Source organism: Neolamprologus brichardi, chromosome 11 (genome assembly GCF_056152115.1).
Source record: "Neolamprologus brichardi isolate AB-2024 chromosome 11, ASM5615211v1, whole genome shotgun sequence".
NCBI lineage: Eukaryota > Metazoa > Chordata > Actinopteri > Cichliformes > Cichlidae > Neolamprologus > Neolamprologus brichardi.
Window position 1 is genome coordinate 25695428 of NC_142114.1, and position 15770 is coordinate 25711197.

General features: G+C 37.5%; 1 protein-coding gene across 2 annotated transcripts; it reads left to right on the plus strand.

Moving 5' to 3' along the window:
* Nucleotides 1-575: 575 nt before the first annotated feature.
* On the plus strand, nt 576-14447 carry tbx20 (T-box transcription factor 20). Of its 2 annotated transcripts, none has more exons than XM_006791818.3 (8): nt 576-1046; nt 1978-2209; nt 3024-3188; nt 4269-4377; nt 6718-6876; nt 7935-8011; nt 10087-10199; nt 11101-14447. In XM_006791818.3, the coding sequence occupies exons 1-8, from the start codon at nt 917-919 to the stop codon at nt 11427-11429; spliced, it is 1314 nt and encodes a 437-aa protein (XP_006791881.2). In that variant the 5' UTR covers nt 576-916; the 3' UTR covers nt 11430-14447. The 2 variants fall into 2 exon arrangements, with proteins under 2 accessions (XP_006791881.2, XP_087704562.1); XM_087848436.1 differs by having other exon boundaries at nt 7935-8010; nt 10083-10199.
* The last annotated feature ends 1323 nt before the right edge of the window (nt 14448-15770 follow it).

Genomic DNA, 15770 nt, shown 5'->3' on the forward strand with positions numbered 1-15770 from the left:
TCAAAAGGATGGTTAGTATCCAAAAGAAAGAGTGACCCAAAAAGGTTTTAACCACTTAAAAAAATGTGACTAAAATGCTTCAGTGTTTCTTTCATATCAATTCATAATTGTGACAGGAGCAGATATTGTGTATGTTAAGCTTTCCTCATCATCTCACTTCTGCTATTAATTATCAAATAGCTCCATCTTGGGCAAACATCTCCTGGAAAATCTCTGTTGTTGACATTTTGGGTTTGTGGTTCCCAACATGTGGTCTGGTGGGGGTCCTTGAGAGGGCTCCAAATATAAAGTACATTTCTCTGTTTATTTCTTTCCTTTGTGTTGTGCAATGACAGCAAAGAATTACATTTTCCGAACCATATGTTTGTCGTTTCCTTCTGTCATCACCCGAGTACAGACAGTCATAAAAATCTCACATCAGCCCTCTCCAACCACACTCTCTCTGTATATGGGGTCTTTGGCATGAAAAGGAAACCCTGTCAGGGTATTTAATTGGCTGCCTGGTAGCAGGGTGGCTGTGGGACAGTGGGACTGTGACGTGGAGACAGAGGCAGCGATTGGAGGACAGACTGGAATTATAAGGGGAGGGTGAGCCGGAGTGAAGCGTCCCAAAGAGCAGCCGGCCTCAGATCTGGCACTGCAGGACGCGCACAAGTCTGTGGAGTCAGCCCTCCTCCGCCTTCTCTCACCATGCATCCAGCAAGACTCTCAACTCGGCAGTGACAAGCGTTTCCGAAGTGACAAGTTTTACAGCTGAGTATTTGCGCAGAAAGGCTGAAATCGAGGAGAAACTTTGCGTATTTCCCTGCACACTTTTCTTTACGTCGCTGGCAGTTGGAAGCAGGCGGAGTTAAGCCTTTCTGGGGATTTTTTCCTTATTTAAAGGGGAATATTCTGTTCCAGTCTCTTCACCAACATGGAGTACACTTCATCCCCGAAACCGCAGCTCTCATCCCGGGCAAATGCTTTCTCCATAGCAGCCCTGATGTCCAGCGGGAAGCCCAATAAGGACAAGGAGACGGAGGAGAACACCATCAAGCCTCTGGGTAAGAGAAGAATTGAAGAATTAAATCAGAAAACTTAAACGGGCTCAACGTGAGTTTAGTTTTGGGGTTACACTTTCGACTTACTTCAAAATGCAGTTAAACATCCAATAATAAAAGCGAGTTTATCAACGAATGGCGTTTGTAACCTCAAAAAATGTGGAACCGTAAAACAAATCAGTCACTATTTTACAAATAACAATGCGTTATAATAAAAGGAAAATGCTGAAGAAACAAATTAAATAAAGATGAACTGTGATAGCAGTGAGGTGAGGTTCTAGTCTGTAAAATGTAAAAGGAAATTCACGAGGATACATAGAGTGACAGTAAACATCCATGCAATTTATTCTATACGTTAATCAAAAAGTAACCAATGTGTTCAATGAAAGAGTTTTTAATATTTAAATGATTGCAAATAAAAAGGCTCTAAATTCACCCAGCGCATTAATTGTTCCAACATTTAATTTCCCTGTATTTTAAAGAGTGTATATTTTCTTTTTTTAATTCTTTATATTTTGTTTTGCCAATCGAATCAAAAGACGAGTTGCTTCTCCAAGATATCTTTTTATTTTTTTTAAAGCAGGCATGTCAGACAAGTATTACACTTTAATTTTCAGATTTTCTGTAAGAATGTAAATTGTGCTTCTTCTCATTAACGACAGACGTGTTCTACAGATCTGATATGTGTTTATTTTATTTGACCTTATCCATGATAGAAGCCGCTCTAGTAGAAATGAGGTATTATAATAAAAAGATTTATTACATTTATTATGCTGCAACACAACAGCATAGCAGGATATTTTAGCAGACTGTGGTTACATATTTGCTTTCCCTGTTTAAGACAAAATCTTGCAGTTGTTCCTGATGACATCAAAATCAAATGAGATTAATTATCCCTGTTTCTCCACAAATCCACCTTAATTAAATAAAACAGAGCAATTCGTGGAGAAGTCGTCCTGCAACCAGCAGTCCCTGGCTGACCTGTCCTCCCTGGACGGGCATGGGGACTTCAGCGCGCCCGCCGTGTGCACGGAGCCGCTCATCCCCACCAACCCAGGCATCCCAAGCGAGGAGATGGCGAAGATCTCGTGCAGCCTTGAGACCAAAGAGCTGTGGGACAAATTTCACGAGCTCGGTACTGAGATGATCATCACCAAATCTGGAAGGTAATTTTATTTTTTATATTTTGATGTAACCTATTTATTGTCCCATAAATAGGCTATAAATATATCCGTCCACAGAATAAATTAGAAAAATAGACGGGTGAGAGAAAAATAAAAGACGATATTGTGAGAAATATATAGAAATGAATTATGGTTCATTTTTGTTTGGAACTTCTTTGTGAGCCTTTTGAAAGTTAAAAAAATAAAATTAGGATAAAGCTCCTCTGCAGCTCTGTCTGACTTTTCTGTAGATAGAGCAGCAGGAAGCTGCAGACATCTGATGACTTCCCGCAGGTGCTGTGAAAGGACATTTACACCTTAATCTAATGTTTCACTGACCCAAGAGCCACCTGAACAACACACCGCAGGTTACTGTAACATAAAGGCAGACACTGCAGCTGGTCATATATATATATATATATATATATATATATATATATATATATATATATATATATATATATATATATATATATATATATATATATGGTTGCAGTTTTAAGGGAAACGTGAGGCAATGTTAAGGACCTGTGAACGAATTCGTGAAACTTGAACTGCATTAAACACATTTACGGACATTGGTGAGGCGTTACTAGCTTCAAACCCAGCAAATGTAAATTAATAATTCACTATTCAGAGCTGTATTCCTGCACTGAGTATGGCTTGAAAACTCAAACTGTTTGTGAATATCCGGCAAAAAGTTAACTGTGCATTTACTTTATTTATTTTTATTATCTTTTTAGCAAGCGCTACATTTAGAAAGACCAGTGTTCTAACTCAGCAATTATTTCTTTCTGCTCTAACAAAACACCATTAGGAGGATGTTTCCAACCATTCGAGTCTCTTTCTCCGGGGTGGACCAGGACTCCAAGTACATCGTGCTGATGGACATTGTCCCAGTGGACAACAAGCGCTACCGATACGCTTACCACCGCTCCTCCTGGCTGGTAGCCGGCAAGGCCGACCCCCCTCTCCCCGCCAGGTATGCAGACCTAAACTCCCTCTGTCTCTTTTTAAAATATGTATCCTTTTTTTTTTTTTTTTAAATCCCCTGTGTAGACTTGAATTTGAATATGAAAATATTCCAAAGACATTTTCAATATTTTGAACGACTTTCCAAGTTAGATCAAATGACAGTAATTACGTTGGAAGAATGGGTGGATATTCGAAAAACCTGAGAACAATTCACTAATAATTCTGCTCTTTTCTGGCACTTATGAATGTTTTCTACCTGATTTATTTCAGTTGCAATATCAAACTTTATTCTTTATGAAAATATGGACACCGCTGACTCTCTTCTGGTAGGCTGTTGTTTATGTAACCTGACAATCAGTTACATTTTGTCTTACCTTTAACTAAATATAATCAACTTGTAAAAAAGTGGAGAGCAGACTTGTATTGATTTGATTCAAGAAAGAGATCATTTGGAGGCCTCTTTTCAGTAACTATTTATTCTTATTTATTTATTTATTTATTTACATAGCTAGCCATTTATTTCAAAGAACCTGGATTTTAGAGCCCATATGAAGATTGTAGTCTTCACTTAAATGCTGTTCAATTAAAAAATGCATTGATGTGTGCTTATTAACGACTTTTCTATAGTTAGCCTGTTAAAACTTTTGAGAATTATATAAAAAAACACTTCTAGTAATGGGAGATTAGGAATTATTAAATCTTACAAAATAAAATAAACATAACATATAATAATACTGAGTAAAAAAAAAAAAAATTCTGACAGAGGTGTAATGCTGTTTGGCATTAATGACTTTTTGTGGTAGTTTTACACGTAGGGTAGCTAATTCGATCTCACACCAAGCGGCTGTTGTGAATTTATAAACAGGGCGTGTTAAAGTAAGCCTACTTAACCTCATAATTATAAATAAAAATTCTTACAATTATTATTATTATTATTTTTATGATTATTACATCACAGTATTTATTGTAATTTCAATTAATTGGTTAGTCGCTAAGCGATTCTTAATTTGCCAGTTTTCTGAACGTTGATTGGATAGGAAAGGAACGCCTTTCAGCCAATCACAGGTGCTGTTCTTTTTCCCCGCAGGTTGTACGTCCACCCAGACTCTCCATTCACCGGCGAGCAGCTGATGAAGCAAATGGTTTCCTTTGAGAAAGTGAAGCTGACGAACAACGAACTGGACCAACACGGACATGTGAGCACCTGATTTTTCTTCTTTCTTTTCTTTCTTCACATCTTTTTGCCTCGAAACAACACGTCAAGTATTTATCTAGCATCATGGAGGCTTTTGTGTTTCGAAACCCCGTGAAAATGAGTTAAGCTAGCTTCATTTCAGGGGGAAAAAAACGACTTAAAGCAAATTGTTCTTTTAATCCTCCCTTCACTGACATCATCATGGCAAGGACAAGCAGAGACCAGAACAGTGCCGAAAAAATAATAATAATAACTGTCATCCATTAATAAGTCAACAGAAGGGCACAGTCTGGGAAACGCGGCAATTATTACTTTAAAGGGTGTGTGCACTTTCTCCGTCCAAAAATAGCACCTCAATCGAATCTATTGAGGTGGATGTCTCCAAAACAAATATACAATGTGATGAACACATAAAATTAAAAAGGTTCTACACTCCTTTTATTTATTTTAGTTTTGCCGGATTCTTTCTTCTGCCGAGTAACAGTGGAATGCAGCAGTAAAAATAATGCAGTGTATACATATAATTACAAATAATGCATTTAACAACGTGTAATATATACAAAAGAATACATTGCAAGACTATTTAAAATAAAATAAAAAAATAACAGTAATATCGCTTCTTACCCCAATAATTCCTCTCATGCTATCACATAAACTGAATGCACACAAATTCCCATTATATACTCATCCGCCATTATTTCTGTAACACTGCAGCTTAAGTCTGGTCATTTGAAAGGTCAGCAGCAACGATAAAGACATGAAATTTACTAAAATATCACAAAAATATAATGAAATTATATTTAGAATTTAGAAAGCGATTTAAACTTTTTTTTTTACTTTATAAACAGAATAATTGCCCACATGAACACACACACACACCACCACCACCACCACCACCAACAACAACAACAACAACAACAACAAAAAGTGGTGCAGAAATATAACTTTGTACTCTTAAAGACTGAAGTTATGTGCATAATATTCTATGAAATAAAAAATATTCGGCATAAAATGTTGATTACCTGTAGCAGAAAATTACGTTTTCCAATTTGAAGACATCACTTTCAGGTATAAATGAATTTTTCATCTCTGGGCTTCTTAACTTGAACCTTTTTTTCTGACAATGAATACTTGAGCCAGTTACTGTGAAGCAGTGTTTTCATATTGTATTATACTTTTTAGTAAAAAAAAAAAGTAAAATTTATTTATATAGCACATTTAACAGATAAAAATCACAAAGTGCTTTACAATAAGATCAGACATACAAGTTAAAATTAATTAAAAGCCCGTTTGTATAAAAATGTCTTCAGCTGCTTTTTAAAGGAGTCAGTAGAGTCTAGACAGCGTAAAGACAACGGCAGAGAGTTCCACAGCCTAGGTGCCAGTGCCTGAAAAGCCCGATCCCCACGTGTTTTAAACCTAGTACGTGGGACCACCAGTAGCCTCTGACCTGAAGACCTAAGTGCTCGGGATGAAGCATGAGGTTTCAACAGGTCAGAGATATACTGGGGAGCTTCACCATGCAGAGCTCTAAAAGTTACAACTAAAATTTTAAAATGAACCCTAAAATTTACAGGCAACCAATGAAGAGAAGCCAAAACTGGAGTAATGTGTGACCTTTTTTTTATACTTCATTTATTTTAATTTCCAAAACTACAATTCATAGTAAGGAAATAAAGAGAGAAGCAAGAAAAGAGAACATATATCATAGCCAAATGTAATGTACATATAAAAAATTACATATATAAAACATAAACCACAGTATGACAGGGAGTGGCTAGATTAGAAAGACCCAGAATTTGTATACAAATTCACTTTATTTAGCTTTACACACCCCGTGTTCATAGCCTTTCAAATTTATACAAAATGCTTAAAATGATGCAAATTAATCTTTTCTCAAATACTTTTGTCAATTCTCATTTTTTATCATTTTGTGATCATCTTTGTGGAAATCTTTTAAAATGAGTCACAAATGTCAGTGTAATTTGGTTTTTATATTTGTAACTTTGATGAAATGTTTGGGAACTATTTTATGCTGCACATTAATAGAACGCTTGCGGATTGCCGAGTATATCCAGCGGCCAAAGGCTGTGAATTGGATTGGGTAAAAGTAAACTGAAGTTTGTGTGTTCACACAATGAATAGTCACTGCGACAGTATGACTCCCTGGTATGTTTTAATGGACAATAATAGTGCTTTGTGGTGCAGAGATAGAATACATAATCGAATAGAATATATCTGAACTTGATCTTGATGCACTCTGTTAACTCCAGTGAGCTTTCACATCATCATCATCTACATTTCACTGTAAACTAATTCTTGCTCTTCTTGTCCTCTGCAGATCATCCTCAACTCCATGCACAAATACCAGCCACGGGTCCACATCATAAAAAAGAAGGACCACACTGCCTCGCTGCTCAATCTCAAATCTGAGGAGTTCCGCACCTTCGTCTTCATTGAGACTGTCTTCACAGCTGTCACAGCCTACCAGAACCAGCTGGTGAGTGATTGTTGACTCCTGCAGGCTTAAGGACTCTGCCAAAAATCTGCTGCTGGTTCCCATGAAATTTTTAAATTATAAAGATTGCCACAAGCTCCATTTAAGAGTGAAGCCTTTGATTGTATCACATGGGCCTTATCAGCACAGCGATTTGTGCTGTCTGAGCAATTTAAGGACTTCTCATCCTTGGAAAGGGTAAAGGTTGAGATTAAAAGTGCACTTTAGACCTAACGAAGATCGAGAGATACCAGGTAAAAGCTCAAGCGTGCATCCACTTCTGCCTTTAAGACAGTATAGTGTAAATAATATATACAGTACAATATATCGAACAACTTTGTTATTTGATTGACACCATATACCGTAATTAAAGCTCGTCTTTGTTAGTGCCTCATTGGTGGGTGTATGTGTTGGACATATATACAGTTGGTTGTTTCTATACCTATTCAGTTTAAAATTTCATCTGTAATAAACCCCATGACGTTAGCCTGAATGTGTAAATCAAACAAGAAAGTTGTTCTGCATAATGAAAGTGCTGAATAGCTTGTCTGCTGTCTTTATCTCCTTCTTTGTGCACCTTGTAAGTAGGTGAAGTTGATCCAGAACAGAATTTCTATAAGAAAATCATGTTTCTTATGATTTTTAATTAGTTGTGAAATCACAGTTTTCCCCAATAAAACTAAAATAATTGATTAAAATTGTGACCTGCAAACCTTTTGGTGCTGTGCTGGTGGAAATAAATAAATAAATAAATCTGGTCATTTAGAATTTAATTAATTTAATTGTAAAAGTGTCGATGAAATAAGAGCTGAGAAATTGTACTGCTTTTCCTGTGTGTCCCTTTATTTACTGCTTCTTTTGTAGCACAAAGAGGAGACATGCATACAGACATTAAAAAATATAAATAGCTTTAAAACCTGGCTGTGCTTTGGGCTTCTGTGGATGTCGTAGCTGCAGAGAACCAATGTGAAGAGACATGTTGACTCAAAAAAACAATAAAATGAGGTGTCAAACCTGACCTGACTGACTCGTTTCACTCTCCTGCTCCTGTGTTTTCCCAGATAACCAAACTGAAGATTGACAGCAACCCGTTCGCCAAAGGGTTCCGGGACTCCTCGCGGCTGACGGACATGGAGAGGTACATGGGATTCTGGGTCCTGCACTGTTTGTTTACCTCTCTCCCCACCGCTGCGGATAAGACACACGATTAGGGGGGAGTGTTAGATAGCCGGGGTTGCTGCTCATTAGTAAATACAGATGCTGGAGTGTTTATTTCCCTCTGTTTGTGTCAGTGAAGAACAGATAATCCATGCTCCACATACTGTACTCTGTCATTCTTTCTGTTCTTGCTTTCACATCTTTTATTCTTGTTTTCTTGTGTCTTCATACAACCCTTGTACTTTTTATTCCGTCTTTGCTTTAATTTTCATTCATCCATTTTTAAAAAAAATAGTTTATATATTTCTCCCCAGTTTTGTCTTTTTTCTTTTACTTGGTCTCGCTACTTTTCTTTATTTTCCCTTTTTGATTCCCCTCAATCCTTTTTCATTGTCCCCTTTTCCTTAAAATTTTCATTTTACTTTTTCTTTTCCAGTTTTTTTCTAGTCTGTGTATTGTATCCTTCTTCTTCCTCGTCTCTATTTTTATTTATTAGTTCACATTCTCTTTGCTTACCTTCTTGATCATCCTTCCCTTGTATTTCTTTTTTCTTTTAGTCTTCCCTTTCTGTCCTCCCTCTTTACCTTCTTTGTTCTTCATTTCTGTCTGTCTTATCTTAAACAAATTTTAAACACTGAAACTCCCAGCTATCATCCTCGTTTCTTTCCCCCATCACTTGTGCTTCCCCCCTTTAGTCCTTTTATCTTGCTTTTCCTTTTGTTATATGTTCTATTTTCATTTCTCTATATTCTGCATGAACAAGAAGAGTTTGTCTGTCCTTTATATATATATATACACACACACACACGTAGAGTTATAAATCACCCCTCCAAAGGATTTTTTTTTATGAACGCTGCCAAAACACACACTTCTCGTAATTCCCGATTCCGGCACTACGGCCGAAATCAGCTGACAAAATCAGACCATCTGCCCATTTCCTTCAATCAAATATCCCAAACAGAGACTGTCGAAAAACAGCCAGACAAACACTCCTCCTCCCTCCTTCTTCTCCTCTGTCTTTCTCTTTTTTGAGGGCTGTGAATTAGACCAGATCAATTGATCTTAGGGAGCTGCAGAAATCACATTAGTCTGGAGTCGGCCACTGCACTAAAACACACTGTAATTCAATTGGCTGCAATGACTGATTGAAACCAGCATGCCCCGCCTCTTCCCCTCCTTGTTTGCCTCCCGCATGATGCTGCGTATTGTGGGAGTTCACGGTGGCCCCTCTGCCGGAGGGGCCCGACGCTGATAAAAACACACACATTTGTACTCCTCTGCTGACAGATATTGCACTTTCCTAACCTAATTGGAGGCAAAAGGGCTGCAAGGAGGGGGGCTGCTAATGTGAACGCATGGCTCTCGTGATGCAGACCACTTGCCTGTCCACCCAGCCATGCACACGCACTCGTGAACACTCACTACCCCCGCAACAATTTGTGTCACTGTGTTTGAGAAGTGCTGTCTGACAAGACTCAAATGAGCTAATGCACTTTGTTGGATAGTAAACACACACAGAAGACGCACACACAAACCAAAATCTACATGCACAGTCAACACAAACGTTAAAATACACAAAAGGGAAATTCACACTTAGACATGCTGCCAAAAAACATCACGTAAAGAGGAAAAATCCTGTTACTGCACAGAAACAAAGAATGGACCAAAAGGCAGATACTAGAAAATTGCACTGGTATTAAAAATAAATCTGTGACCTGTCAGTTTCAGTGTCACTAACCCCTGAACATTATACATTAGATTATAGGTGAAAAACCCAACTCATTTTAATTTTTTTTATTCTGATCTTGATGTTGTATCTGTTTTATGTTGTCAGACATTAATGGATAATTGAAGTTTCTATCAAAACTATTCAACAAAACTATTTTGCAACTATTTTATTAAGCTCCTAATCAAATATTCTAGAAATTATGTTTTATAAAAAAAAAAAGTGACAGTTTCTTTTTTGTTCAGTCTGCATCTCAACAAATAAAAAAAAATATTTAAAATGACAAAAAGAGATTTATTTTGGGGCTCTCTCTTCGGCTTTTGCTGTAGGGAAAGTGTTGAGAATCTGATCCACAAGCACTCATACGCCCGGTCGCCGATCCGAACCTACGCGGGTGACGAGGAGAACCTGAGTGAGGATGGACACGCCTCACACACCAGAGGTAAACGCTCATAAATGCAGACACCACAGATCCTGTGAAAGCATCATATTTGGTGAAGCTAGTACTCAGTAGATTTCTTTCATTTCCTTTTTTTTTTTTATCTTCTATATAAAATAGAAACTCATCATTCTCTTCATCATTTTCTGCAGTTACAATTTAAGTTAAGGAAGTTTACCATTTAAAAAATATAGGTGTACTAATATTTGAGGGATAATTACAGTGCCACTGATAACCGAACATGACCTAGTGAGTGTATGTGGGAAGAAAACACTTTAACAGCTACTAATGAACAAATACTTGGAAAATATATTAGTAACTAAGAACTACAAAATGCATAATAAAAATAATATAGAGGCTATTTGTCATATACACAATATATGACAAATATGACATTTTGATATAGCATTGATATGAAGACCAATATCTGTGAGTTTTCTACTAAATGTAAACGTGTTTGTTTGGGGGTGTTTGGAGCTTTATAACGTCTGGAGTCAGGAGAGAGGACTTCATTTTAGCTGATGCAACATCCAAAAATAACTGAAAATAGTAAGACTACAATGTCTACACAAAGCAGGAATCCAAAAAACAAGCAGCTAAGTAACAAAAAAGGCAGAAAATAAAACTAGTACAAGAAACTCGCCTTTAAAACAAAGCAGGAAGTATCACAGTATAAATAACTAATACTGAGACATGAAGACAAACACATAATGAAAGACACAGGAGAATAAAGTAGATCAGGGAAACTAGAAAGATGGAAAAACACTAATACAGCAGATGTAGTACAAAAATCCCAGAGACCATGACAGGAATTTAAAGTTGGTTTAAATCCAGTTTTATTACATTTATGTTTCTGAAATCTATTTGTATCCCAACTGAACTGACATTCATCTGTCTCTTGTAGGCTCAGCGTTCACCGCCTCAGATAACCTCTCCCTGAGTTCCTGGGTCACCACGACTTCAGGTTTCTCAGGTTTTCAGCACCCACAGTCCCTATCGGCCATGGGAACCGGCACCGCTTCCCTGCCCCACCCCATCCAGGGCTCCCTGCCCCCTTACAGCCGACTGGGCATGCCGCTGACACCCACCGCTCTGGCTGGAACCATGCAGGGCAGCGGCCCCTCTTTCCCCTCCTTCCACATGCCACGCTACCACCACTACTTCCAGCAGGGCCCCTATGCTGCCATCCAGGGACTCCGCCATTCCTCCACTGTGATGACACCATTTGTATGACTCCATCTTGGAGAGGAGATGGATGAACCTCGCTCTGACACTCACCCGTGTTTCGGAGCATCAAGCTCTTTCCTCACTCCTCATCCAGTTTGTATCTTTCCCTTCGGTCTTTGTAAATAGTTCACCTACAGTAAGTGAGGTGACGGTCGTGACATAAAGAGGATGAGGTGTACTGACAGCCAATCAAAAAAGGACTGTGGCGCCATCCTTTGGACCTGCGGAAACACCAGCAGATCCTGTGGTTTCTACGAATGCTTAAAAGACACTGTACAAACACTTGTGACCTCAATACAAACTAAAAAATCTAATGCAAGGTGATAACAGGAGCATGTTTGATCTTGGCCCTTCTTGAACAGAAAGTGGATCTTTGACTTATTTAAAGAAACAAGTAGAAAACCCTGTCTTCCCTTAAACAGGCACTAATGGTAGCAGGGGCTCGACCGGCTCTAAAGATGGCAGGCAATTCTGTGGTTCTCCAAAATGACTCACAACTCCACCGGATGGACACCGAGGCTCAGTCTGTGAACATTTCAGCATGTCATCAAGGCGGAGCAGCCATCTCAGGTTTCCTCTGTTTTGGAGAAAACCAGCCATATGTACAGTTGAAAGTCAGAACTTAACACTGTTTCACCCACAGTGTTTCGAAAATAATGTCAAAAAACATGTTAAAATGCATTGTACAAAGGCAAACGTGCTACATTTACTCATAGGAAAATTGTCACTGTGGAGTTAAACAAATAATAGGACGCATGCTGACCGCAGTAGACATACACACTTTGTATGGAAAAATATGAGCCAAAAAAATAATAATGAAAAGGTGGTTTTTGCTTTGTTTAAAGGACCAGTTAATGGAAGCAGCGAAGTTGCTCAAACCACAGATGTATTGAGAGAGCTGGATAACATGCTACTACTGCTGATTTTTTTTCTTGGTGCCCGTTTAAATCTCTATAGACACCTGAAACTGAAGGTTAATATGATTGCCGTTTGTTTAAATAATGTTTAATCAGTGATCTAGAGGTGATTTGAAAAAGATCCTAGCAAGAAGATCTTTTTGGCATTTTTAGGCAATTTTCCTTATATTTTAGTATTCCTAAAAAAAATGGCACTCAAGTGTCTTCAGAGGAGTCACACTTTTAATTATGTGTAACTTCAAGACAAAGTACAGTCTAAACTGTTGAGTTACATAACAGTTCACTTGCACCACAGTTGTCATGAAAGGGGAAATTAGCTACAGAGGCCATAAACAGTTTTTGTCACAGGCTGTAAACCTGTTTAATTCTCCTGTAAAGTTGGGCATTTTAACCTGGGTCAGCACTGACTCACTTTAGCAACAAGCCTCAAGTGGCCATTTGGGGAACTGCAGTTTTTGGCATTTCAATTTATCCCAGTTCTTATAATACGTCCATGGTAAACACATGCAGACCTTTAATCTAAGATTCATCTTTGAATTTAACACAAGTCCCACCACGGACCAACAGCAAACTATCTAGACAGAGGCGGAGATAACCCAAAGCTATCATGGCCTCGTAATCACCACGTTTATCTGTGATAGAAGTGTCATAACGTCGAGTTCTTCAGCATTTCATTTTTTAATTACCTGATCAACTTTACTTTAGCATACAGTGTAGCTCAGTGACTTGTCCTTGACATCTGAAACCAACGATCCAACACGTCGTGCTTGCTCATCTCTGTGGAGTCGAGAAAGTACGCTTGGTTTGACGAAAATCGTTCGATTTAAGAATGATTTCACACAGACTGATGAATTTCACTATCTTTGTATAGTGACTGGACTCTAACTAAATCACTTCAATGACACCTTTTTTTAAATAGCTGTATATTAATTTGCTTAGGTTAGTGAAAGTGGTTGAGTGGCCCTTATAAATCTACTCTGACTGGCCTCTAATGGGCTGAATTGCGACTCATTCACTGTAGTCTGTTTTATATCAAAAGGCACATAAAACAGGGTGAAATGTAAAGTAGAAATATAAACCCAGACTCCTCCTTGCTTTCAGCCTTTTGGTGGTCTGTCTTCATTGGGCGTTACAGAGGCTGAATGTGTGTATGTGGTGACAAGACACAGCTGGAAATTTTGTCTCTTGGGTCTCATTTAAAGCATGCAGAAATGAGGAAGTTGGCTCTCACACTCAGTTACAGTCATTTATTTTAAAAGCTCTGATGACACACAACAAGGTCATTTTAGCCAGTATCTGTGGTCTATAACTGAGTCCTAAAAACTGCAGTTGATGATAAACCATCCAGGCCAATATGCAGACTGACATCAATGTAATCTGAGCCTTTATGCCAGAAAAATCAAATTAGTTTGTACTCAAAAAGTGAAACGATTTACCTTAACAGTTCGATTACTTCAACCTGTGCTGTGGTACAGACTTTCATTTTAAAGACGAACTCAAAAAATAAAAAGAATAATCCCATCACTACTGATAAAATGTGCGGTATGGATGGAGTTTTTTTGCTTGTTTGTTTTGTGTATTTTGATTAAAGGTTTCCCTTTAACACTTCTCTGCAGTTGCACAGCGATCAGCACAGAGAAAAGATTGAAATTAAGCTGAAAGAGCAACATGAGCTGGTTAAACAAACACTGTAAATGTCCCAGTTTGACTCATGCCATATATTAACATCACATGTAGCCTAACGCAGCAGAACTTGATTTTATCTCAGCTGTGTAGTGAGCAAGACGGGGAAATGTACGTGTTGTGGAAATCAAAGTCCTTTTCTGTTGTTCACTGAATGGTGATTTCCATGTTGATGTAAATGTTTAACACCTCCGAGTCGCAATTCAATTCAATTCAATTGATTTGTTTTCGAAATTGTTTTGTTTTTAATGCCATAATCCAAATACACCCAGTGAGATTGTGTTTTGATGATTTTTAAGTGCAATATATTTATTTTATTCTGCTGTATAGAAATAATGTGTAATGTACTATGCCGCATCTAAAAAAACAAACAAAAAAAAGTTATTTGTAAACCATGAGAAATATATATATATCACCACCCAGACACTGAGCGCCTTTTATTGACGTTTTTTCATTTACATCTGCTTGATCAAAATCACAGATACTCAGTAATGGAATGAAATATTTATGCTTTGTCTTTTCTTTAAAAAATAGATTATAATCAGGTATTTAGAAAGGTTTGTGTAATGCTGAAATAGAGTAAATATAAAAGCTAAAACAAAAGTTCAGTATAAAAAAACAAAACAAATGAAGCTTCATCAGGATTTAAGCTGCGTCAGCCCATCCTGCATCACCACCTAGTGGTCAGTCTGCATCCAAGCCTCACTTAATGCTGATGGTATTTTTTTTGCTCTCTGAAACTTTGAAGCTTCATGCACTTTGACAGCTGCACTAATCAGAAACACCACAAGTCCAGATAATACCAAATAGCTTTGTGGTTTTGGTTATGCAAATGATGAGAATTTTAACATTTTCAAACTAAGGCTGTGAGTTATAACACAGCATTTAACTGCATTCTATTAGTGTTGTGGTTTATCTCTAAATACTGGAAAGGTAATCAATTTCAGTTCTATACAGAACTCTTTACTTTACTGTGACACTGGGCAAACTAATAGAATAGAATAGAATAGAATAGAATTCAACTTTATTGTCATTGCACATGCACAGGTACAGGGCAACGAAATGCAGTTTGCATCCATCCAGAAGTGCTTTAGCCATGATATAGATATATTACAATATATATTAGCAATAATATAGATATGTAGGTATATTACAGAAATGGGTCTATTATGGTATGTTATAATGTACACAGTATGAAATATGTTATGAATATTCTATAACTATAAGTATATACAGGCTGTAGTGAGTACAAGCTACTGGCTATGAACAGGATATAAATATGAAATAAAAAACTATACAGAAATGAGATATACAGTTATACAGAAATGTGAACTATGCAGGTTATAAACAGTTGTAGAATTAAAAATTATCGTATGTACAGAATGATTATTTACACAAAATTAAACAGTAGTGCAGTTAAGATAAGTGAGATATGTGGATAATTTCTACAGAGGCTATATAAAATGCTAGTGGTTGTGAGTGGTGGTTCAGTCCATGTTACCAGTCCATAATACCAAACTATAAGCCATTAGGTTGATTTTAGGTTTATAAATTGTGTTCATTGTAAAATGAAACCATATCTATGTTACAGTTTGGAGCATGGAGCAGATCACAGGTGCTAGCAGGAACTGATGCCACAGGTTAACTGGAGTGAATCTGAAGCAGCTACATGAAACTCAGCTGCCATTTATTCAAGTCTTTACATCTGTGCTTCTTCAACTGACCTCCACAAAATTGCAGTGGAGGG

What these genes read in the sequence shown, in the direction of transcription:
- tbx20 (XM_087848436.1), top strand. Translation starts at nt 917, where the DNA reads ATGGAGTACACTTCATCCCCGAAACCGCAGCTCTCATCCCGGGCAAAT. An exon ending in GCGGCTGACGGACATGGAGA is followed by an intron (nt 8,011 to 10,082) that starts GGTACATGGGAT and finishes TCGGCTTTTGCT; the next exon opens with GTAGGGAAAGTGTTGAGAAT. An exon ending in ACACGCCTCACACACCAGAG is followed by an intron (nt 10,200 to 11,100) that starts GTAAACGCTCAT and finishes TGTCTCTTGTAG; the next exon opens with GCTCAGCGTTCACCGCCTCA.